Source organism: Betta splendens, chromosome 24, assembly GCF_900634795.4.
Source record: "Betta splendens chromosome 24, fBetSpl5.4, whole genome shotgun sequence".
NCBI lineage: Eukaryota > Metazoa > Chordata > Actinopteri > Anabantiformes > Osphronemidae > Betta > Betta splendens.
Window position 1 is genome coordinate 2,705,993 of NC_040901.2, and position 23,499 is coordinate 2,729,491.

At 47.7% G+C, this 23,499-nt stretch overlaps 4 protein-coding genes and 1 non-coding gene across 13 annotated transcripts; all 5 read left to right on the forward strand.

The window, feature by feature from the left end:
* The first annotated feature begins 329 nt into the window (after positions 1–329).
* LOC129603681 (uncharacterized) lies at positions 330–3,299 on the forward strand. 5 transcript variants are annotated; one of them, XR_008693809.1, is made up of 4 exons: positions 330–1,868; positions 2,037–2,457; positions 2,546–2,575; positions 2,920–3,291. XR_008693809.1 is itself a non-coding variant. In XM_055506283.1 (3 exons), the coding sequence occupies exons 1-2, from the start codon at positions 912–914 to the stop codon at positions 2,205–2,207; spliced, it is 1,128 nt and encodes a 375-aa protein (XP_055362258.1). In that variant the 5' UTR covers positions 330–911; the 3' UTR covers positions 2,208–2,215; positions 2,324–3,291. The 5 variants fall into 5 exon arrangements, 2 of the variants coding, with proteins under 2 accessions (XP_055362258.1, XP_055362257.1); XR_008693811.1 differs by having other exon boundaries at positions 2,037–3,071; positions 3,165–3,299; XR_008693810.1 differs by having other exon boundaries at positions 2,546–3,291.
* Positions 3,256–5,365, forward strand: LOC129602936 (uncharacterized). The gene is made up of 6 exons (XM_055506638.1): positions 3,256–3,608; positions 3,702–4,023; positions 4,122–4,196; positions 4,292–4,793; positions 4,850–4,978; positions 5,109–5,365. Exons 1-6 carry the CDS (start codon positions 3,256–3,258, stop codon positions 5,363–5,365), a joined length of 1,638 nt encoding a protein of 545 aa, XP_055362613.1.
* Positions 5,366–10,975: 5,610 nt separating this feature from the next.
* Positions 10,976–11,081, forward strand: LOC114850209 (U6 spliceosomal RNA). Its single transcript, XR_003784790.1, has one exon. It is a non-coding gene; the product is annotated as a U6 spliceosomal RNA (small nuclear RNA).
* Positions 11,082–14,191: 3,110 nt separating this feature from the next.
* LOC129603682 (uncharacterized) lies at positions 14,192–16,579 on the forward strand. 5 transcript variants are annotated; one of them, XR_008693812.1, is made up of 4 exons: positions 14,192–15,148; positions 15,317–15,737; positions 15,826–15,855; positions 16,200–16,571. XR_008693812.1 is itself a non-coding variant. In XM_055506285.1 (3 exons), the coding sequence occupies exons 1-2, from the start codon at positions 14,192–14,194 to the stop codon at positions 15,485–15,487; spliced, it is 1,128 nt and encodes a 375-aa protein (XP_055362260.1). In that variant the 3' UTR covers positions 15,488–15,495; positions 15,604–16,571. The 5 variants fall into 5 exon arrangements, 2 of the variants coding, with proteins under 2 accessions (XP_055362260.1, XP_055362259.1); XR_008693814.1 differs by having other exon boundaries at positions 15,317–16,351; positions 16,445–16,579; XR_008693813.1 differs by having other exon boundaries at positions 15,826–16,571.
* On the forward strand, positions 16,536–18,645 carry LOC129602937 (uncharacterized). The gene is made up of 6 exons (XM_055506639.1): positions 16,536–16,888; positions 16,982–17,303; positions 17,402–17,476; positions 17,572–18,073; positions 18,130–18,258; positions 18,389–18,645. Exons 1-6 carry the CDS (start codon positions 16,536–16,538, stop codon positions 18,643–18,645), a joined length of 1,638 nt encoding a protein of 545 aa, XP_055362614.1.
* The last annotated feature ends 4,854 nt before the right edge of the window (positions 18,646–23,499 follow it).

Consider the following 23,499-nt stretch of genomic DNA (forward strand, 5'->3'; position numbering starts at 1 on the left):
AATCTCATCAGGACTTCCAGAAAAACAAAGAACATTTAAAGAAGAACAAATGTTGTACAAAAACTTGAAATGTAACTACAGACAAGTCAAAGCTACAATAGAGGAGTGGAACTACTGGTACTATTGTACATTTAGCTACAGTACAGTTATGCCACTTCTTCAGTAGACGTGTCTGTGTAAATGTCTTCAATAAACCTAAACCCATTCTTGGTCAAATCTTAGAGCTTTTGTTTGAAGCAGAATCAAATCGACAAAATTAATGTCAAAACCAAAGTGACTGCGTGAAAAATGCAGCATGTCAAACTCAAGTCAAACCTCAAATTCACACTATGAAGAAACATATTGCTAATAAGACATTTTCTGTAGTATTACCTAATGAATACATCTCATGTTATTACCAACATCAGAATCACAACTGTTTTTTTGTTCCTGTTCTCGGGAACAAACTTCATCCGCTGTCACGTTATTTTTCTTTATCACAGCTCAGATTCAGATGTATTGCAGCCAACGTTTTCTCCACCAAGTATTGAGTTTGTTCCCTTCCATTATCAAACAGTGAAACACACGCTTGGCGTGTAATAATGCAAGCTGCAGAGTAGATCCATGTCCGTCTATAACCAGCAAATCCCAAGTAGGTGGCAGCTCACAGCCCACAACTTTAGGGAGTGCCTTCATCTGCGCTGCGAGGTTCTGTAGGGCGCAGTCTCTGGAAGAAGAGAAAGGACACACGCAGCATCTTAAATGTTCCAAAGTAAGTCTTCACAACATGATGGCTGAGACTGACCTTTTGCTTTCTTGCTGACCTGTAGCTGAGGAGGAAAATCCGTGAGGGGAAGTCCAGCTACAGGAGGAAGAAGGAGGAGCAGCTGCAGCAGAACAATGTCAGTGAGGTGTGGAGGAGCCTGAAAACCATGTCAGGCTTCAAAGCTCCACATCCACAGGCTGAGGGGGACCCGAACTGGGTCAACGAGCTGAACTCATACTTTAATAGGTTTGACCAAGCACCCACTCACACCTCCCAGCAGCTGCCTCCAAACCTTTTGTCACCTCATACCACAGGATTACCAGCCCCCACAGCCCTTCACACCTTTACACAAAGCCCTCTACCCTCAGCCCTGACGACTGGCGACTCATACCAACAACACCCCCTCACTTCACACCACACTGAGACACTCCCTCAACCCCTATCCTTCTCCAGCACCCAGGTGAGAAGTGAGCTCAGGAAGATCAAGGCCAGGAAAGCAGCTGGACCAGACGGCATCAGCTCCAGACTCCTCAAGTCCTGCGCAGGCGAATTGTGTGGAGTTATGGAGCATGTCCTCAACCTGAGCCTCAAGCTGAGGGTGGTACCACAGCTCTGGAAGACCTCCTGCGTGGTACCAGTGCCCAAGACACCGCACGCCAAAGACCCCAGCAGCTTCAGACCAGTGGCTCTGACATCACCCCTGATGAAGACACCGGAGAGACTGGTCCTGGGTCACCTCCGCTCTGCGGTGGGAACCTACCTGGACCCGCTGCAGTTCGCCTACCGACACGGCATAGGAGCAGACGACGCCGTCATCTTCCTCCTACATCGAGCTCTTTCTCACCTAGAGAAGCCCGGCAGCACTGTGAGGATCATGTTCTTTGACTTCTCCAGTGCCTTCAACACCATCCAGCCGGTGCCTTGCATTCTGCAAGGAGGAGGAGATCCCCACTGCTCCCAGCTGCTTCTCAGCCAATATGAGATCCAGTTTGGGCAGTACCGGGGACAGACCTTCAAGTGGCTCCTGAGTCACGACGTGGGCTACGCTGTGGCCCTGCTGGCCTCACACCAGAAGGAGCGGGAGAGTGGTGACACATCCAGCTCACCACTTATGGCCAACAAGGTGCTGTGGAGTACAACACAGAAATATCTCACTCATCCTAGTACAGTAAAAGTAGAGCCATCATTAGAACTATTATACGGATCCCAACTCACACAGGTCAATCAGAGCAATCATCAAGAAATTCCTATTTCTGTCGTAATACACATATTCTGTTCTCCCGCTACACAGGATGCCCTCACCACCTACAGCAAGCTGTTCCCAGAGGTGATGTCAGCCGTGGAGGGACGCCGTGTCACGGAGGGTTCCACGTCTGTCCGGAGCCAAGACAAGAAGTTGGTGAGGTTCGGCCCCCACGGAGCCATGACCTACGCCTCCATGAACGAGGCCACGGGGAAATAGGGTGTGACGTAAGCCTGTGCACAGACAACAAACACCATGTGCTGATGAAATAGTGACATTGAGTCTTTCTGGAACAACCGCGCACACAGTTGTTAGTGATGTTGTTGTTACTGTAGCTACGTGCAGTGGCTGAGGAAGAAGAAGTGCATCCCAGGCAGCAACCTGCATGCTTTAAAGACCTACATACTGGGCCGGGACCAGGAGAAGAACCAGCATCCCTTCCAGCAGCCCCAGTGCCCACCATCTGACAGTAGGTGTTCTGCTCCCAGTTTGCTTTCCTGCTGCCTGCATGCGTGTCTCTGAAAGCTTATTTCTTTGTCTGTTTTTGTGTGAAACAGCTGCTGACGAGCCCTCAGAGGAGACTCAGCGTGAGTTCACTCACACACACAAACACACACGCACACACACAGTGGTTACAACCCTTTAACAAATGTGAATGATCCTATGGTGAATGTGTTTGGACCTGATAATAGCTGTTCTTCTGTTATTCAGAAGCCTCCAATGGATTAATGGTGTAAAACTGTATGTAATCGATCGTTATAAGGTCACTATGAGGTAAGGTTGATGTTTGCTGGACCCTGTAGAGTCCACCGCTTCTGCTTCTAGCTGGTAGTCAGCTGTAGATCATAAAGCCTAACCACCCAAGCTTAGACACTCATGCCTCGCTTTTGTGTCTTTGCATGAGTTTGATTACTTTTATTTATTTTTGCAGAGGTCCCATCTTCAGCCTCCACTCCTGCAGCAGTCGATGACCTGGACCTGCCTTCCAGTGGTGACAGCGGCGTCGCCGTGCAGCACAGGACCAGAGCTCCAGCCGCAGCTGAGGGCTGTCCTAAACCCTTAGGGCCAGTTACTGGCTCAGAGGTGAGTGCCCCCCCTCCCTCTGCAGGGCAGCTCTCCCACTGTGCTTCACATTGTTCAGTTTGTGCTGACCTTTTGTCTGTTCCTGTGGTGAAGCTGCTGCCTCACAGCTGGAGGCAGACTCTGCCGGAGGAGCAGCAGGACTGGGTGGGCCGGGCTCTGTTCACCAGGAACGCCAGGGGCCAGCATGTCCTCACCACCGACCCTTCGCCTCTGGTGGTACCCTCCCGGAGCCCGGCCGCTCTACACCCAGCCCCCTGAATCGTCCCACGGCTTCTTCCAGAGGCCGTTCTTCCTGTGGATGCCCTACAAGATGTGGGCGTGCAGGCTTGTGTGCCCCAGCTGTGACACGAAGCTGACCGGCGCAGGACTCTACAAGACGGTGCGCAGGGTACTGGACAGGGACGGCTGGTACTTTATGGGCACAGAGTACCTGGAATGTCGTTCCTGTGGGAAGAAGATCGCCACCTGGGCCCAAGACATCATCAATCAGTTGGACCTGAGTCACCAGGATCAATTCCCAGCTGTACTCACCTACAAGTAAGTGCTGAGCCTGTGAGACGCCTACATATAAACGTAAAGAGGCGTGTCGGGTCAGGATTTCAACCGTTGACTTGTTGTGCTCCCTTTCAGGCTGTCCTGCCACAAGTCTGTGATCTTGCAGATGAGACAGCAGACTTTGGGCAACAGTGCGACCTGCCTCCGCAAACAGCTGGTGGAGGACCACACAGAGACCTGGATGTCCTGCACTGCAACGTACCTCGGGGTGCTGGAGAAGCTGGGCGTAGCGGGTGCAGCAGTCCAGCCGGTGACTGTCCCACCCCTGCACCCGGTGCCCACCGTGGGCTGGCTCCTCTCTGTCTTTGTCAGGGACGCCCTGTCTAGGCTGGAGGCAACCAAGGCCAGGGTCACGTCTATCTTCGGCAAAATCCTGAAGATGGAATCTACCAAGAAGGTCAATCTGGGTCATAACGGATCAGCAGAGAACACTGGTGATTTATTTATTCATCAGTGCTGATTACATTTTCTTTCTGCCTATTGTCACACGTCCAGATGACCTCCAAGCTGGCTGGCAAAGCTGCGGGCACTGCAGCGTGGGTGACAAACGTGGGCAACGAGTACGGACAGGTATGTGTGTGTGGGGTGGGCATCAGTTTCTTTCCCCTCACCGTGTATGAAATGCATCACTGACCTTTTTGTTCTCTGCTCTCCACCGCTGCCAGGTGCTCATGTCCGTCCTCACGGCTGCCAAAGGGGATGGGCTTTTGCCCTTGGCCGCAGGGCTGATGCGGCGGTACCGAGAAGCCCAGGTGGCCCCTCCAGCGGTGCTGTACGTGGACCGTGACTGCTGCTCCCTCGCTGGCCGGAAGCACGCGGCGGCCATGTTCTCCGAGTGGGACCGGCTGGTGGTGAGGCTGGACGTGTGGCACCTTATGCAACGCTTTGCCAGAGGTGTCACCACTGAGAGCCACCAGCTGTACCCTCAGTTCATGGCGCGGCTGTCCTACGCCATCTACCTGTGGGACCAGGACGACCTGGCTCTGCTGGAGAAGGCCAAGCGCGCAGAGGAGGGCAGAGATTCCTACATCCATCTCTCTGCCAAGGAGCTGGTGCGTCACTGCCGCCGCTACACGCGCGGCGCGGCAGAGACGGAGAGGCTGATCCAGGAGCTCCTGGATCAGTTCTGGGACCTGCAAAACAATCTGGGCGTCGTCCTCATCCACCGTGAGAGGATGGAGGCGATTTGGAGCGTGCAGCGTCGTCACCTGAGCTGCATCCAGGATCCTCCGGGAGTGGCGCTCTACAGGGGGAGCTGACCAAGGGAGGGATCCGGCTCCCCGTCTACCGCTGCGCCCGAGGATCCACTTCACTGGAGTTCTTCCACCTTCACCTGAACGGCTTCATACCTGGTGAGAAACAAAAGGGGAAACAAACGGCTGTTTAGTTTTTTTCTTGTTACTAGTGTTGTGTTGTTGTGAGATGTTGAAGTTGAGATTGTTTTCCAAATAGTGGAATTTTTTTGTCTCTCCCTGTCTCCAGGCACGTCAGCCAGTGCCCTGCACTTTCAGGTGTACTTGCTGGAGGGCCTGGTACGATGGAATGAAGACCGCGGCAGAGCTTCAGTGGAAGGAGTCCAGAGGCTGGTCCCGCGCAGCTACGATGCCCGGCGGCAGAATTACCTCAATCGGCTGACCCAGAAGTACATGGGTAATTTATTCTTTTGCATTTACATGATGCACTTGGCCCAGATGGACGTAGCGGGTACCAACACGTCACCGCTCTGGCCCACGCCCTAGTAGAGCTGTGTCATCACACGTATGTGACGCAGCTAAAGGCCAGAGAGATCGTCGCCTTGTGGGAGAAGCTGCTGGATCATGACAAGGCACCAGTTGCCCCCCCGCGCCAGTTGGTGACAGGCCACTTTAGGAGCTTGCGGTCCAGCAGCATTGCCGGCATGGACAGCGTGCAGCGGTAAGATTTAAATCATAGATATGAGTCATAGATATTAAATGTGTCTCCTCATGTCTGTTCTGTCCTTGAACACTGGGTTCTGGTTGTGTGCAGTTCCTTTCTAGGCAAAGCTGCTCAGTCCCCTAAAGTCAGCAGGCTGGTGGAGGCCATCATCATGGAGCTGTGTGACGTCCACAGTGAGGGACGTTCACTGGGCGGGGTCCAGGACAGTAGTAGTCCTGAGGGACTGCAACACTATCCGGGACGTTGTAGTCAGCTGCCCCACGCTGATGGCCAGCACCTCCATCCACCTCTACAATGTCAACCAGAAGACGCAATGTATGTATGTCAACCAGAAGAAGTGGTAGGATCCATCTCACCTCACTGGAACTGTAGACGAGGCAGCAGATGATTGAAACCTGTCATGATAAGGGATGTTTGTTTTTACCCAGGCACACAGAGAGGAGCAAGGGAATGAGCACCACCTTCCTCCTCAGTACTGTCCTCAGACCAGGCGGACCTGCTGCTGGTACACAGGATGTCCCATCACAGTCTCTGAAGGGGAACCCTGTGCTACCTCAGAGGCCGTTGCAGCACCCACAACCTGAAGACCCCTCAGGGCTGGCAACCACACACCGTGGGCCCTGTATGACCTGATCGTCTTTCCTGCCATGACCTCTGCAGCCTCCACCACCGTCACTGCTCCTTCTGACACAATCACCACTACCACCCACCATGCCATCTCCATCACCTGCTGCTGCTGCTGCTGCTGCTCCTGCCGCTGCCGCTGACGCTGCTGCTGCGCCTGCTGCTCCTGCACCTGCTTCTGCTGCCGTTTTTCCTCGCTCCACAGCCTGGCAGAGGAGGATTAGAGAGGAGGAGCTGCGTCGTCAGCGAGAGAGGAGTCTCCCTCTTAAAGAGAGGAAGATCTTTCAGCATGTCCGCTGTCGCTGCTGTGGTCAGCCCAAGAACAAACGGTATGGCCACAGCCGTTACAGGGGAGAGTTCTTCTGTGCCACATCGGAGGGTCGCTCTGTGGATGACAGGTTGAAAGAGAAGAGACGACTGGACCCGAAATGTAGGTCTTTAGATGATTATATTTGCCTGTGTGAGTGGAGCGTCTGTCTGACCTCTGACCTGTTTTATTCTCTACAGACCAGCAGTCGCGCAGGTGAGGTGCATGACAATGCATGTGACTCCTTTTCATCTTTTTTCTGACTGCAGGAGACACCAACTTCACGTGCAGCATAGTGTCACCTGTATATAGTTTGTGTAATTTTGCTTATATATATATTTTGTGTGTATTTTGAAAATCTAGCTAATTTTAATAGAGTATTTTGTTACAAATTTGTAATGTACATAGTTTAATTTTACTGTTGACAATGTTCTCAAGCTTCAAATTCAATTGATGTTTTTGTTACATAAAAATCTTTTCAAAGGATCAGTTCAGTGTTGACATCTTTTCTTTGTAATTACATAATGTATAATTTATAAATCTGATGTGAACCAGGTGAATGATGATGATCGCACATGATCGTATTGATCCATCAGGCCAGATCTAGTGAGAGTGTAGAACATTTGATCTGATCTGTGTGTTCCTCACTGACAGCTGTGTGACAGCTGATCATGAGTCAGAGCCACCAGGAAGACACTCGCCCAATCACCAGCTCCCAATCACGTTCCCTTTATTCCAGGAAGACGATCGTTCAGGGTAAAAGGCCCATCTCCTGCCGACGGCCCCAGGTGGTCTAGGCGGCTCACGATACCCATTGTATGTCCTGTAGGTGTGACTCTGTGGGGGGCAGGTAGGAGCTCCATGAAGGCTGCCTGGATGAGGCTGAAGTGTCAGGCTGCACCAACTTTAGGGAACTCCACAAAGAAGAAATGGAAGACTTAGGAAGGCGAGATTTCACTGGATTCTAAGTGAAAGAGCTAAACACAGACAGTTGACAGCACAAAATTTCTTCAATGTCATTCATCACATGCTAAACTATTCTTTACAGAACCTCCTCTCAGAAAAACTAAGAGAGAGTGTATAAAGGAGCCTTGTATTGTATTTATTTATTGTTATTATTATGTATTTTTTGTTACTTCCCTATTGTGATTAACTTGCTTCTGTTTTCACTTATACACATCAAGGGCATCTTCTGAGGATGAGTCACTGTCCTTTTCTTCAAAATCTCTGGTCTTGTCCTCCTCATGGTCACCATGAGGAGGATACAAAGTGTAATAAAACAAAGTTTTAACTTTGTCAAATTTTGTTGCTTCAAATTAAAAACTTACTGTGACGTCAACTCGTTCGACTCATGGGAAGGTTCAGATTCACTGTGAAGAAAATGATTTCCAAGCTATCTTTCCTTCACGATTGCACCAAAAGTCAAATACATTCATTTTAAGATAGTTTATCAGCCCTTAGCTACACTGTGAATGCTTTGCCTCTGAAATGATTTAGATCTCTTATTATTCATTACATGGGCATTGTTCTGATTGCAGTCCCTTCCATTAAACAGCTACAACTGCAGCTTTGTGCTCCTACTGTGATCCTTCCTGTAGATTTGCTTTTGAGAACATTTGTCGTAATTTTGTAACATATTACCGTAAGGGACCAAAGAGTGTGTGGATAAATCATTCAACTTTTGGTCAGACATTAAGGTCAATACTAATGAGAGAGTTCAGACTTTGAAGCTTTTCTTCTTGCGGGTTTGCGCATCTGGTGGGTTTGAATCACACATGGTTCATCTAGAAATATTTTGAAAATTTGCACTGCGCTTTATCATAAGTTATTGTCCTGTTAGTAAAGCCACACAACCGTTCTAGTGCAGTGTATTTATTATGTTAAGAGCTACATGTCTGAAAATTCATGAGAGGTTGATGGTTGCAAAAAACACACAATCTACTGCTCCGAGGCAATCGCTTATGTTTGTCATTTTCTATATTATCAAAGCATACAGCTAATTTATGATACTGTCATTGTCACTTTATTTGCGTGCTATGACATGCATAGGATACATACTAAGAGATTCATAGTGATACTTATGAAAACGGTGAAGAAAATTCAAGCCATGGATTCAGGTAGGTCCACTCAAGTCCCTGTGCCCTTTGTTGTCACCTGCTGCTGTCCAGAATGGTTGACATCTGGCCCAGTTACCACGCGGGAACTTGCAGGTAACTTCACCGGGGCGAAAGTTGAATAAGAATAAGAAAACCTTTAATAGTCCCGCAGTGGAGAAATTACTTCTCATAACAGCAGTACAGATAAGCGAGAGTACAGCTACAGAACAGTTTGTGTTGGCACAGTACAAAGCAGTACAGTACAGTTGGAGCGAGTATGAGGTCATTGCAGGGTTATTGCACAGTAATGGGTATAAGATTTGTACCGGTTAGAATATATATGATCGTTCACAGATTTACACAAATATTGTGCAGAGCAGGTTGCTATATAAACCACTGATGCAGTGGGTGAGTGACTGTAGTGGGACGTAGTCAACAGTTCTGATTGTACAGTCTGACAGCAGCAGGTAGAAAGGATCTACAATGTCTCTCCTTTACACAGCGAGGGTGAATCAGTCTGCTACTGAAGCTGCTCTCCAGAGCAGACAGTGAGTCCTCCAGTGGGTGAGAGTCCTGGTCCATGATGGATGCGAGTTTAGCCAGGACCCTTCTCTCACCCACCTCCTGCACCGTGTCCAGGGTGCAGCCCAGGACAGAGCTGGACTTGTTGATGATCCTGTCCAGTCTCTTCCTGTCCCTCACTGTGATGCTGCTGCTCCAGCAGACCACACCGTACAGGATGGCCGATGCATGAACTATGCACATTTGGCTAAGGTAAAGACTTTGTAGTTTATAGCAACACAAATTAAATTATTTATCAATTAAGAGTCCTTCTTGCAAGCAAGTCCAATTAACTGAATGCCCAATTAAATCCTGTACTTATTTACAAGCAATATCATTCATGTGTCTACTGCTCAGATTAGACTGTGCAGGCAATGAGACACAAAATAACAGCACCTCTTGGTGCACTTCCTTTGTAGAAAGCAAGCACAATTTACTCTTCACACACCACACAAAGCACTGCTCATTGATGGTTACTCCCACACACAATCCCCTGACTCGCGGTGTACCACCAGAACCATATCTGTTATTTTTAATCACCGAATGCTCTTCAGCTTATCATTTTGTTAAAATAAAAAAAAAAATTGTAAACTCATATTTTAAGCATGCATGTGCTTAATATAAGCATGTGCTTAAAACTTTTAGCTTTATTTTATTATCTTGTTTTGTTATCTACAGCACTCGGTGAATATGTTCTTACATAGCCAAGGAAGGGGCTATTTTCAGTTCTAAAAACTTTTAGCTTTATTTTATTATCTTCTTTTATTATCTACAGCACTTGGTGAATATGTTCTTACATAGCCAAGGAAGGGGCTATTTTCAGTTCTATTTCACTGTTTACACATTGTCAGTGAGTATCAGTCATCTACTACTTTTGACTGTTCCAAGTCATCAGTGATTGGCTGAAGTCACTTTGAATGTATTGGTGGTGGGAAAACGTTGGTGGGGAAAAATTTGCATAGACCAAACGAGACGCATCTCGTTACGCGTCTCGAAAAAAACCGAGACGCGTCTCGTAACGCGTCACAACCTGACAAAACGCGTTACGAGACGCGTCACAACCTGACAAAACGCGTTTTAAAAACGCCGTTCTTGTGACCCTCTTGGCTTGCCATACTTCAGCACGCACAGTCTGATATTCGCGGTTAGTTGTATAAGCCAGAGTACAGCGCTGACGAGAAGGATGGGGGTTTTCTCGTGGGTTCTCTTCAGGTTCTCTGGCTTTCTTCCACAGTCCAAAAGCATGCATTAGGTTGATTGGCCTCTCTCCATTGCCCGTAGGTGTGAGTGTGTGTGTGTGTGTGAATGGTTGTCTGTCTCTGTGTTGCCCTGCGATGGACTGGCGACAGGGTGTACCCTGCCTCTCGCCCACAGCCAGCTGGGTTAGAAAATGGATGGATGGATGGATCGTGTGCCGCCTGAGTGTGTGTGTGTGTGTCTCTCCCCCACCCTCACCCTACCGCTTCCCCCCCACCCTCATTTCTGCGTGAGGTTCCAGGTGGCAGTTGTTGGAGGAGGAGCTATGAGTGAGTCTTTTGTTCCGTGACCTGCAGTCCTCCAATCCTGAGCGCCTGACGTAAGGCCTGATTTAAATAATTTCCCATGAGCCCCGTGAGCTCCTGTGCGCAAAGACAGGACAAGATTGCAGTAAATCTGGGTAGGAATGTGTCCTGACGAACAGATCTCTCAAAACATGACCCATGGCTGCGTAGACCAATATTTCTTGGCCTGTTAAAGCCACTAGTTGCTTGGCACTTAAAACGTTTAGCAATACTGCGCCACCACAACACAGAGTGTTCATGGACATAGCCCCTATAAGTAGGGGTGAGTTGCAGTGAGATGTTGTGTTACTTCGGTAGCACATATACTAAAATTGGAACGATACAGAGAAGATTAGCATGGCCCCTGCGCAAGGATGACACGCAAATTCGTGAAGCGTTCCTCATTTTAAATAATATTTTAAATATTTTCGGGTCAACTTCTGGTTACGGCTCTTATTTTGAAATACAGACCACACGAGGAGAGACGCGAAACATCGATGTGATTGGATGAACGCGATCAGGTACCGAGTGTAACGTAAGACCAGAAGAACGTGACTTTCGGTGGGCAGCTGGACGGTTTCTCTAGCGATTCGTAAAATTGCCAATGTATAAAAACAGTTAAAACACGACCGCAACCAGTGTTTAAGATTAGTAGCTTTACAAGTATTGTTGTTTTAACTATAGTCATGTAATAGACGGAGACTCCACACGCAACACAGGGCGATGATCCATTAGCAAAAGAATCAGATTTTATCTGGTTACACCGTGAAAGACACACAATAACTTTATAATTTCCATCTCTGACACTTAAAACATTTTACGTGTACTTTGATGAACTCCTCTTCTACCTGTCTTAAAAGTGGGTGTTATTGTTTTGTTGGATACAAAGTGTAATAAAACAAAGTTTTAACTTTGTCAAATTTTGTTGCTTCAAATTAAAAACTTACTGTGACGTCAACTCGTTCGACTCATGGGAAGGTTCAGATTCACTGTGAAGAAAATGATTTCCAAGCTATCTTTCCTTCACGATTGCACCAAAAGTCAAATACATTCATTTTAAGATAGTTTATCAGCCCTTAGCTACACTGTGAATGCTTTGCCTCTGAAATGATTTAAATCTCTTATTATTCATTACATGGGCAACTTGTGGTGGTTGTACTCCCTCACCTAAATTATTTGACCAATTACTTAAAATCGTTGAACGTGATGGTTAAACATAAGTTCATGGTTTTATGACTTATTATATTTTACTTTTATCTGTATTTCCATATTTGATTATCCCTTGTTGTGCCTAACAACCCTGTTTGTAAAATAAATAAACGTCACAAACGTATCTGTAGAGTTTAGTGATTTACATGAGTTAGTCACATTTTTAAATGTATTTTACAATAAACAACGTGCAGAGAAACAGTTCAAAACATGGTAGCAGCCTGTGCCACCAACATTATCAGACTGAAAAGACAAAAGCTCCACCACCTCGTATTCTTCTCAGTGTTTCACCTTGTAACACAGTCACAGCTAATTATAGTCACTTGTTTAACTCTGGTCTGTTTCTAGCATGTGTGATGTCACAGAAAGACAATAAACAACAATTAAAACAACAACAATAGCCAGTGTTTAGGTTTAGCAGCTTTAGGGTAGTACTATAGTCTAATTTTAACCCTGTTTTAAGTTTAACCGTAAAAGTAAAGTTTTAACAAAGACTTTCAAGAATTCAAAGTCATTCGTAAAATAAATTAGAGTCAAAGAAAGACATTTGCACAGAAGTAAAATCACGTTAACAGTATCTGAGATTAAAATAACGTTCAAATAGGAGAAAAGGGGAATATTGTCCAACTCTAAGGAGATCCAGTTGTGAAAAGTTAAATAAACTTAAACATAGCTTAGTATTTTATCAGTTCTCTATTGTCACTTGAATAGTAGTAGCTAATTACACCACCTCTTGTTATAATAAGTATTAATACAGTAGCTGCAGCTGCACACATGGCGGGTCCTGGATGCAGCTGAGGTGGCACATCTGCGTAGTTCATATGCTTTCCATACTGGCTGCGGTCAACAACGGGATAGACTCGGTCGGGCCAAGCGTTTGTTGTTGGAAAAGGCAAAATGTTTTTTATACAACTGACATATTTTCAGACGTGAACTTCACAACATAGATTTGTTTTTAATTTATTTCTTTGAATAATGTGTACATAAGTATTTCAGGTATTTATAATGTATTGATCAATTCAATTTAAAACACTTTGTCTCTATTATTTATCCATGAAGGCCAATTAAGGAAAAGCATCCAGGAAAATTAATATTACTAATAAGATCAATTAAAAACGTCATTGTACAGGACAGCATTCACATAGATAACTACTGCTGGGAATACAGTGTTTCCCCTATTTGGGTCCTGCATCAGGGAGTCTGTGTCCTGATGGGAGCCACTGGAACATGGGACTTAGGATGTGAGGGGTCCCGACAGATTTCTTTCTTTGCAGGCTAATGGAATTAAACCAGGAGGTGACGGAGAAAGCGAGCACACTCAATAACAAAGTAGTAGAAGGAGGCTAAGAGCCGCACAGTTGGCTTCTGTAAATTAAGACGTTGTACTGTAGCTTCAAGTCTGCTTGTACAAATCTCATCAGGACTTCCAGAAAAACAAAGAACATTTAAAGAAGAACAAATGTTGTACAAAAACTTGAAATGTAACTACAGACAAGTCAAAGCTACAATAGAGGAGTGGAACTACTGGTACTATTGTACATTTAGCTACAGTACAGTTATGCCACTTCTTCAGTAGACGTGTCTGTGTAAATGTCTTCAATAAACCTAAACCCATTCTTGGTCAAATCTTAGAGCTTTTGTTTGAAGCAGAATCAAATCGACAAAATTAATGTCAAAACCAAAGTGACTGCGTGAAAAATGCAGCAAGTCAAACCTCAAATTCACACTATGAAGAAACATATTGCTAATAAGACATTTTCTGTAGTATTACCTAATGAATACATCTCATGTTATTACCAACATCAGAATCACAACTGTTTTTTTGTTCCTGTTCTCGGGAACAAACTTCATCCGCTGTCACGTTATTTTTCTTTATCACAGCTCAGATTCAGATGTATTGCAGCCAACGTTTTCTCCACCAAGTATTGAGTTTGTTCCCTTCCATTATCAAACAGTGAAACACACGCTTGGCGTGTAATAATGCAAGCTGCAGAGTAGATCCATGTCCGTCTATAACCAGCAAATCCCAAGTAGGTGGCAGCTCACAGCCCACAACTTTAGGGAGTGCCTTCATCTGCGCTGCGAGGTTCTGTAGGGCGCAGTCTCTGGAAGAAGAGAAAGGACACACGCAGCATCTTAAATGTTCCAAAGTAAGTCTTCACAACATGATGGCTGAGACTGACCTTTTGCTTTCTTGCTGACCTGTAGCTGAGGAGGAAAATCCGTGAGGGGAAGTCCAGCTACAGGAGGAAGAAGGAGGAGCAGCTGCAGCAGAACAATGTCAGTGAGGTGTGGAGGAGCCTGAAAACCATGTCAGGCTTCAAAGCTCCACATCCACAGGCTGAGGGGGACCCGAACTGGGTCAACGAGCTGAACTCATACTTTAATAGGTTTGACCAAGCACCCACTCACACCTCCCAGCAGCTGCCTCCAAACCTTTTGTCACCTCATACCACAGGATTACCAGCCCCCACAGCCCTTCACACCTTTACACAAAGCCCTCTACCCTCAGCCCTGACGACTGGCGACTCATACCAACAACACCCCCTCACTTCACACCACACTGAGACACTCCCTCAACCCCTATCCTTCTCCAGCACCCAGGTGAGAAGTGAGCTCAGGAAGATCAAGGCCAGGAAAGCAGCTGGACCAGACGGCATCAGCTCCAGACTCCTCAAGTCCTGCGCAGGCGAATTGTGTGGAGTTATGGAGCATGTCCTCAACCTGAGCCTCAAGCTGAGGGTGGTACCACAGCTCTGGAAGACCTCCTGCGTGGTACCAGTGCCCAAGACACCGCACGCCAAAGACCCCAGCAGCTTCAGACCAGTGGCTCTGACATCACCCCTGATGAAGACACCGGAGAGACTGGTCCTGGGTCACCTCCGCTCTGCGGTGGGAACCTACCTGGACCCGCTGCAGTTCGCCTACCGACACGGCATAGGAGCAGACGACGCCGTCATCTTCCTCCTACATCGAGCTCTTTCTCACCTAGAGAAGCCCGGCAGCACTGTGAGGATCATGTTCTTTGACTTCTCCAGTGCCTTCAACACCATCCAGCCGGTGCCTTGCATTCTGCAAGGAGGAGGAGATCCCCACTGCTCCCAGCTGCTTCTCAGCCAATATGAGATCCAGTTTGGGCAGTACCGGGGACAGACCTTCAAGTGGCTCCTGAGTCACGACGTGGGCTACGCTGTGGCCCTGCTGGCCTCACACCAGAAGGAGCGGGAGAGTGGTGACACATCCAGCTCACCACTTATGGCCAACAAGGTGCTGTGGAGTACAACACAGAAATATCTCACTCATCCTAGTACAGTAAAAGTAGAGCCATCATTAGAACTATTATACGGATCCCAACTCACACAGGTCAATCAGAGCAATCATCAAGAAATTCCTATTTCTGTCGTAATACACATATTCTGTTCTCCCGCTACACAGGATGCCCTCACCACCTACAGCAAGCTGTTCCCAGAGGTGATGTCAGCCGTGGAGGGACGCCGTGTCACGGAGGGTTCCACGTCTGTCCGGAGCCAAGACAAGAAGTTGGTGAGGTTCGGCCCCCACGGAGCCATGACCTACGCCTCCATGAACGAGGCCACGGGGAAATAGGGTGTGACGTAAGCCTGTGCACAGACAACAAACACCATGTGCTGATGAAATAGTGACATTGAGTCTTTCTGGAACAACCGCGCACACAGTTGTTAGTGATGTTGTTGTTACTGTAGCTACGTGCAGTGGCTGAGGAAGAAGAAGTGCATCCCAGGCAGCAACCTGCATGCTTTAAAGACCTACATACTGGGCCGGGACCAGGAGAAGAACCAGCATCCCTTCCAGCAGCCCCAGTGCCCACCATCTGACAGTAGGTGTTCTGCTCCCAGTTTGCTTTCCTGCTGCCTGCATGCGTGTCTCTGAAAGCTTATTTCTTTGTCTGTTTTTGTGTGAAACAGCTGCTGACGAGCCCTCAGAGGAGACTCAGCGTGAGTTCACTCACACACACAAACACACACGCACACACACAGTGGTTACAACCCTTTAACAAATGTGAATGATCCTATGGTGAATGTGTTTGGACCTGATAATAGCTGTTCTTCTGTTATTCAGAAGCCTCCAATGGATTAATGGTGTAAAACTGTATGTAATCGATCGTTATAAGGTCACTATGAGGTAAGGTTGATGTTTGCTGGACCCTGTAGAGTCCACCGCTTCTGCTTCTAGCTGGTAGTCAGCTGTAGATCATAAAGCCTAACCACCCAAGCTTAGACACTCATGCCTCGCTTTTGTGTCTTTGCATGAGTTTGATTACTTTTATTTATTTTTGCAGAGGTCCCATCTTCAGCCTCCACTCCTGCAGCAGTCGATGACCTGGACCTGCCTTCCAGTGGTGACAGCGGCGTCGCCGTGCAGCACAGGACCAGAGCTCCAGCCGCAGCTGAGGGCTGTCCTAAACCCTTAGGGCCAGTTACTGGCTCAGAGGTGAGTGCCCCCCCTCCCTCTGCAGGGCAGCTCTCCCACTGTGCTTCACATTGTTCAGTTTGTGCTGACCTTTTGTCTGTTCCTGTGGTGAAGCTGCTGCCTCACAGCTGGAGGCAGACTCTGCCGGAGGAGCAGCAGGACTGGGTGGGCCGGGCTCTGTTCACCAGGAACGCCAGGGGCCAGCATGTCCTCACCACCGACCCTTCGCCTCTGGTGGTACCCTCCCGGAGCCCGGCCGCTCTACACCCAGCCCCCTGAATCGTCCCACGGCTTCTTCCAGAGGCCGTTCTTCCTGTGGATGCCCTACAAGATGTGGGCGTGCAGGCTTGTGTGCCCCAGCTGTGACACGAAGCTGACCGGCGCAGGACTCTACAAGACGGTGCGCAGGGTACTGGACAGGGACGGCTGGTACTTTATGGGCACAGAGTACCTGGAATGTCGTTCCTGTGGGAAGAAGATCGCCACCTGGGCCCAAGACATCATCAATCAGTTGGACCTGAGTCACCAGGATCAATTCCCAGCTGTACTCACCTACAAGTAAGTGCTGAGCCTGTGAGACGCCTACATATAAACGTAAAGAGGCGTGTCGGGTCAGGATTTCAACCGTTGACTTGTTGTGCTCCCTTTCAGGCTGTCCTGCCACAAGTCTGTGATCTTGCAGATGAGACAGCAGACTTTGGGCAACAGTGCGACCTGCCTCCGCAAACAGCTGGTGGAGGACCACACAGAGACCTGGATGTCCTGCACTGCAACGTACCTCGGGGTGCTGGAGAAGCTGGGCGTAGCGGGTGCAGCAGTCCAGCCGGTGACTGTCCCACCCCTGCACCCGGTGCCCACCGTGGGCTGGCTCCTCTCTGTCTTTGTCAGGGACGCCCTGTCTAGGCTGGAGGCAACCAAGGCCAGGGTCACGTCTATCTTCGGCAAAATCCTGAAGATGGAATCTACCAAGAAGGTCAATCTGGGTCATAACGGATCAGCAGAGAACACTGGTGATTTATTTATTCATCAGTGCTGATTACATTTTCTTTCTGCCTATTGTCACACGTCCAGATGACCTCCAAGCTGGCTGGCAAAGCTGCGGGCACTGCAGCGTGGGTGACAAACGTGGGCAACGAGTACGGACAGGTATGTGTGTGTGGGGTGGGCATCAGTTTCTTTCCCCTCACCGTGTATGAAATGCATCACTGACCTTTTTGTTCTCTGCTCTCCACCGCTGCCAGGTGCTCATGTCCGTCCTCACGGCTGCCAAAGGGGATGGGCTTTTGCCCTTGGCCGCAGGGCTGATGCGGCGGTACCGAGAAGCCCAGGTGGCCCCTCCAGCGGTGCTGTACGTGGACCGTGACTGCTGCTCCCTCGCTGGCCGGAAGCACGCGGCGGCCATGTTCTCCGAGTGGGACCGGCTGGTGGTGAGGCTGGACGTGTGGCACCTTATGCAACGCTTTGCCAGAGGTGTCACCACTGAGAGCCACCAGCTGTACCCTCAGTTCATGGCGCGGCTGTCCTACGCCATCTACCTGTGGGACCAGGACGACCTGGCTCTGCTGGAGAAGGCCAAGCGCGCAGAGGAGGGCAGAGATTCCTACATCCATCTCTCTGCCAAGGAGCTGGTGCGTCACTGCCGCCGCTACACGCGCGGCGCGGCAGAGACGGAGAGGCTGATCCAGGAGCTCCTGGATCAGTTCTGGGACCTGCAAAACAATCTGGGCGTCGTCCTCATCCACCGTGAGAGGATGGAGGCGATTTGGAGCGTGCAGCGTCGTCACCTGAGCTGCATCCAGGATCCTCCGGGAGTGGCGCTCTACAGGGGGAGCTGACCAAGGGAGGGATCCGGCTCCCCGTCTACCGCTGCGCCCGAGGATCCACTTCACTGGAGTTCTTCCACCTTCACCTGAACGGCTTCATACCTGGTGAGAAACAAAAGGGGAAACAAACGGCTGTTTAGTTTTTTTCTTGTTACTAGTGTTGTGTTGTTGTGAGATGTTGAAGTTGAGATTGTTTTCCAAATAGTGGAATTTTTTTGTCTCTCCCTGTCTCCAGGCACGTCAGCCAGTGCCCTGCACTTTCAGGTGTACTTGCTGGAGGGCCTGGTACGATGGAATGAAGACCGCGGCAGAGCTTCAGTGGAAGGAGTCCAGAGGCTGGTCCCGCGCAGCTACGATGCCCGGCGGCAGAATTACCTCAATCGGCTGACCCAGAAGTACATGGGTAATTTATTCTTTTGCATTTACATGATGCACTTGGCCCAGATGGACGTAGCGGGTACCAACACGTCACCGCTCTGGCCCACGCCCTAGTAGAGCTGTGTCATCACACGTATGTGACGCAGCTAAAGGCCAGAGAGATCGTCGCCTTGTGGGAGAAGCTGCTGGATCATGACAAGGCACCAGTTGCCCCCCCGCGCCAGTTGGTGACAGGCCACTTTAGGAGCTTGCGGTCCAGCAGCATTGCCGGCATGGACAGCGTGCAGCGGTAAGATTTAAATCATAGATATGAGTCATAGATATTAAATGTGTCTCCTCATGTCTGTTCTGTCCTTGAACACTGGGTTCTGGTTGTGTGCAGTTCCTTTCTAGGCAAAGCTGCTCAGTCCCCTAAAGTCAGCAGGCTGGTGGAGGCCATCATCATGGAGCTGTGTGACGTCCACAGTGAGGGACGTTCACTGGGCGGGGTCCAGGACAGTAGTAGTCCTGAGGGACTGCAACACTATCCGGGACGTTGTAGTCAGCTGCCCCACGCTGATGGCCAGCACCTCCATCCACCTCTACAATGTCAACCAGAAGACGCAATGTATGTATGTCAACCAGAAGAAGTGGTAGGATCCATCTCACCTCACTGGAACTGTAGACGAGGCAGCAGATGATTGAAACCTGTCATGATAAGGGATGTTTGTTTTTACCCAGGCACACAGAGAGGAGCAAGGGAATGAGCACCACCTTCCTCCTCAGTACTGTCCTCAGACCAGGCGGACCTGCTGCTGGTACACAGGATGTCCCATCACAGTCTCTGAAGGGGAACCCTGTGCTACCTCAGAGGCCGTTGCAGCACCCACAACCTGAAGACCCCTCAGGGCTGGCAACCACACACCGTGGGCCCTGTATGACCTGATCGTCTTTCCTGCCATGACCTCTGCAGCCTCCACCACCGTCACTGCTCCTTCTGACACAATCACCACTACCACCCACCATGCCATCTCCATCACCTGCTGCTGCTGCTGCTGCTGCTCCTGCCGCTGCCGCTGACGCTGCTGCTGCGCCTGCTGCTCCTGCACCTGCTTCTGCTGCCGTTTTTCCTCGCTCCACAGCCTGGCAGAGGAGGATTAGAGAGGAGGAGCTGCGTCGTCAGCGAGAGAGGAGTCTCCCTCTTAAAGAGAGGAAGATCTTTCAGCATGTCCGCTGTCGCTGCTGTGGTCAGCCCAAGAACAAACGGTATGGCCACAGCCGTTACAGGGGAGAGTTCTTCTGTGCCACATCGGAGGGTCGCTCTGTGGATGACAGGTTGAAAGAGAAGAGACGACTGGACCCGAAATGTAGGTCTTTAGATGATTATATTTGCCTGTGTGAGTGGAGCGTCTGTCTGACCTCTGACCTGTTTTATTCTCTACAGACCAGCAGTCGCGCAGGTGAGGTGCATGACAATGCATGTGACTCCTTTTCATCTTTTTTCTGACTGCAGGAGACACCAACTTCACGTGCAGCATAGTGTCACCTGTATATAGTTTGTGTAATTTTGCTTATATATATATTTTGTGTGTATTTTGAAAATCTAGCTAATTTTAATAGAGTATTTTGTTACAAATTTGTAATGTACATAGTTTAATTTTACTGTTGACAATGTTCTCAAGCTTCAAATTCAATTGATGTTTTTGTTACATAAAAATCTTTTCAAAGGATCAGTTCAGTGTTGACATCTTTTCTTTGTAATTACATAATGTATAATTTATAAATCTGATGTGAACCAGGTGAATGATGATGATCGCACATGATCGTATTGATCCATCAGGCCAGATCTAGTGAGAGTGTAGAACATTTGATCTGATCTGTGTGTTCCTCACTGACAGCTGTGTGACAGCTGATCATGAGTCAGAGCCACCAGGAAGACACTCGCCCAATCACCAGCTCCCAATCACGTTCCCTTTATTCCAGGAAGACGATCGTTCAGGGTAAAAGGCCCATCTCCTGCCGACGGCCCCAGGTGGTCTAGGCGGCTCACGATACCCATTGTATGTCCTGTAGGTGTGACTCTGTGGGGGGCAGGTAGGAGCTCCATGAAGGCTGCCTGGATGAGGCTGAAGTGTCAGGCTGCACCAACTTTAGGGAACTCCACAAAGAAGAAATGGAAGACTTAGGAAGGCGAGATTTCACTGGATTCTAAGTGAAAGAGCTAAACACAGACAGTTGACAGCACAAAATTTCTTCAATGTCATTCATCACATGCTAAACTATTCTTTACAGAACCTCCTCTCAGAAAAACTAAGAGAGAGTGTATAAAGGAGCCTTGTATTGTATTTATTTATTGTTATTATTATGTATTTTTTGTTACTTCCCTATTGTGATTAACTTGCTTCTGTTTTCACTTATACACATCAAGGGCATCTTCTGAGGATGAGTCACTGTCCTTTTCTTCAAAATCTCTGGTCTTGTCCTCCTCATGGTCACCATGAGGAGGATACAAAGTGTAATAAAACAAAGTTTTAACTTTGTCAAATTTTGTTGCTTCAAATTAAAAACTTACTGTGACGTCAACTCGTTCGACTCATGGGAAGGTTCAGATTCACTGTGAAGAAAATGATTTCCAAGCTATCTTTCCTTCACGATTGCACCAAAAGTCAAATACATTCATTTTAAGATAGTTTATCAGCCCTTAGCTACACTGTGAATGCTTTGCCTCTGAAATGATTTAGATCTCTTATTATTCATTACATGGGCATTGTTCTGATTGCAGTCCCTTCCATTAAACAGCTACAACTGCAGCTTTGTGCTCCTACTGTGATCCTTCCTGTAGATTTGCTTTTGAGAACATTTGTCGTAATTTTGTAACATATTACCGTAAGGGACCAAAGAGTGTGTGGATAAATCATTCAACTTTTGGTCAGACATTAAGGTCAATACTAATGAGAGAGTTCAGACTTTGAAGCTTTTCTTCTTGCGGGTTTGCGCATCTGGTGGGTTTGAATCACACATGGTTCATCTAGAAATATTTTGAAAATTTGCACTGCGCTTTATCATAAGTTATTGTCCTGTTAGTAAAGCCACACAACCGTTCTAGTGCAGTGTATTTATTATGTTAAGAGCTACATGTCTGAAAATTCATGAGAGGTTGATGGTTGCAAAAAACACACAATCTACTGCTCCGAGGCAATCGCTTATGTTTGTCATTTTCTATATTATCAAAGCATACAGCTAATTTATGATACTGTCATTGTCACTTTATTTGCGTGCTATGACATGCATAGGATACATACTAAGAGATTCATAGTGATACTTATGAAAACGGTGAAGAAAATTCAAGCCATGGATTCAGGTAGGTCCACTCAAGTCCCTGTGCCCTTTGTTGTCACCTGCTGCTGTCCAGAATGGTTGACATCTGGCCCAGTTACCACGCGGGAACTTGCAGGTAACTTCACCGGGGCGAAAGTTGAATAAGAATAAGAAAACCTTTAATAGTCCCGCAGTGGAGAAATTACTTCTCATAACAGCAGTACAGATAAGCGAGAGTACAGCTACAGAACAGTTTGTGTTGGCACAGTACAAAGCAGTACAGTACAGTTGGAGCGAGTATGAGGTCATTGCAGGGTTATTGCACAGTAATGGGTATAAGATTTGTACCGGTTAGAATATATATGATCGTTCACAGATTTACACAAATATTGTGCAGAGCAGGTTGCTATATAAACCACTGATGCAGTGGGTGAGTGACTGTAGTGGGACGTAGTCAACAGTTCTGATTGTACAGTCTGACAGCAGCAGGTAGAAAGGATCTACAATGTCTCTCCTTTACACAGCGAGGGTGAATCAGTCTGCTACTGAAGCTGCTCTCCAGAGCAGACAGTGAGTCCTCCAGTGGGTGAGAGTCCTGGTCCATGATGGATGCGAGTTTAGCCAGGACCCTTCTCTCACCCACCTCCTGCACCGTGTCCAGGGTGCAGCCCAGGACAGAGCTGGACTTGTTGATGATCCTGTCCAGTCTCTTCCTGTCCCTCACTGTGATGCTGCTGCTCCAGCAGACCACACCGTACAGGATGGCCGATGCATGAACTATGCACATTTGGCTAAGGTAAAGACTTTGTAGTTTATAGCAACACAAATTAAATTATTTATCAATTAAGAGTCCTTCTTGCAAGCAAGTCCAATTAACTGAATGCCCAATTAAATCCTGTACTTATTTACAAGCAATATCATTCATGTGTCTACTGCTCAGATTAGACTGTGCAGGCAATGAGACACAAAATAACAGCACCTCTTGGTGCACTTCCTTTGTAGAAAGCAAGCACAATTTACTCTTCACACACCACACAAAGCACTGCTCATTGATGGTTACTCCCACACACAATCCCCTGACTCGCGGTGTACCACCAGAACCATATCTGTTATTTTTAATCACCGAATGCTCTTCAGCTTATCATTTTGTTAAAATAAAAAAAAAAATTGTAAACTCATATTTTAAGCATGCATGTGCTTAATATAAGCATGTGCTTAAAACTTTTAGCTTTATTTTATTATCTTGTTTTGTTATCTACAGCACTCGGTGAATATGTTCTTACATAGCCAAGGAAGGGGCTATTTTCAGTTCTAAAAACTTTTAGCTTTATTTTATTATCTTCTTTTATTATCTACAGCACTTGGTGAATATGTTCTTACATAGCCAAGGAAGGGGCTATTTTCAGTTCTATTTCACTGTTTACACATTGTCAGTGAGTATCAGTCATCTACTACTTTTGACTGTTCCAAGTCATCAGTGATTGGCTGAAGTCACTTTGAATGTATTGGTGGTGGGAAAACGTTGGTGGGGAAAAATTTGCATAGACCAAACGAGACGCATCTCGTTACGCGTCTCGAAAAAAACCGAGACGCGTCTCGTAACGCGTCACAACCTGACAAAACGCGTTACGAGACGCGTCACAACCTGACAAAACGCGTTTTAAAAACGCC

Bases quoted from the DNA above. Each gene is read 5' to 3' on its own strand.
- LOC129603681 (XM_055506282.1), top strand. From the start codon at position 912: ATGTCAGGCTTCAAAGCTCCACATCCACAGGCTGAGGGGGACCCGAAC. The intron at 1,869-2,036 runs GTGCTGTGGAGT...CCCGCTACACAG, and splicing joins CACCACTTATGGCCAACAAG to GATGCCCTCACCACCTACAG.
- LOC129602936 (XM_055506638.1), top strand. From the start codon at position 3,256: ATGTCCTCACCACCGACCCTTCGCCTCTGGTGGTACCCTCCCGGAGCC. The intron at 4,197-4,291 runs GTATGTGTGTGT...CACCGCTGCCAG, and splicing joins TGGGCAACGAGTACGGACAG to GTGCTCATGTCCGTCCTCAC. The intron at 4,979-5,108 runs GTGAGAAACAAA...CCCTGTCTCCAG, and splicing joins CCTGAACGGCTTCATACCTG to GCACGTCAGCCAGTGCCCTG.
- LOC129603682 (XM_055506284.1), top strand. From the start codon at position 14,192: ATGTCAGGCTTCAAAGCTCCACATCCACAGGCTGAGGGGGACCCGAAC. The intron at 15,149-15,316 runs GTGCTGTGGAGT...CCCGCTACACAG, and splicing joins CACCACTTATGGCCAACAAG to GATGCCCTCACCACCTACAG.
- LOC129602937 (XM_055506639.1), top strand. From the start codon at position 16,536: ATGTCCTCACCACCGACCCTTCGCCTCTGGTGGTACCCTCCCGGAGCC. The intron at 18,074-18,129 runs GTGAGAGGATGG...AGCTGCATCCAG, and splicing joins GGGCGTCGTCCTCATCCACC to GATCCTCCGGGAGTGGCGCT. The intron at 18,259-18,388 runs GTGAGAAACAAA...CCCTGTCTCCAG, and splicing joins CCTGAACGGCTTCATACCTG to GCACGTCAGCCAGTGCCCTG.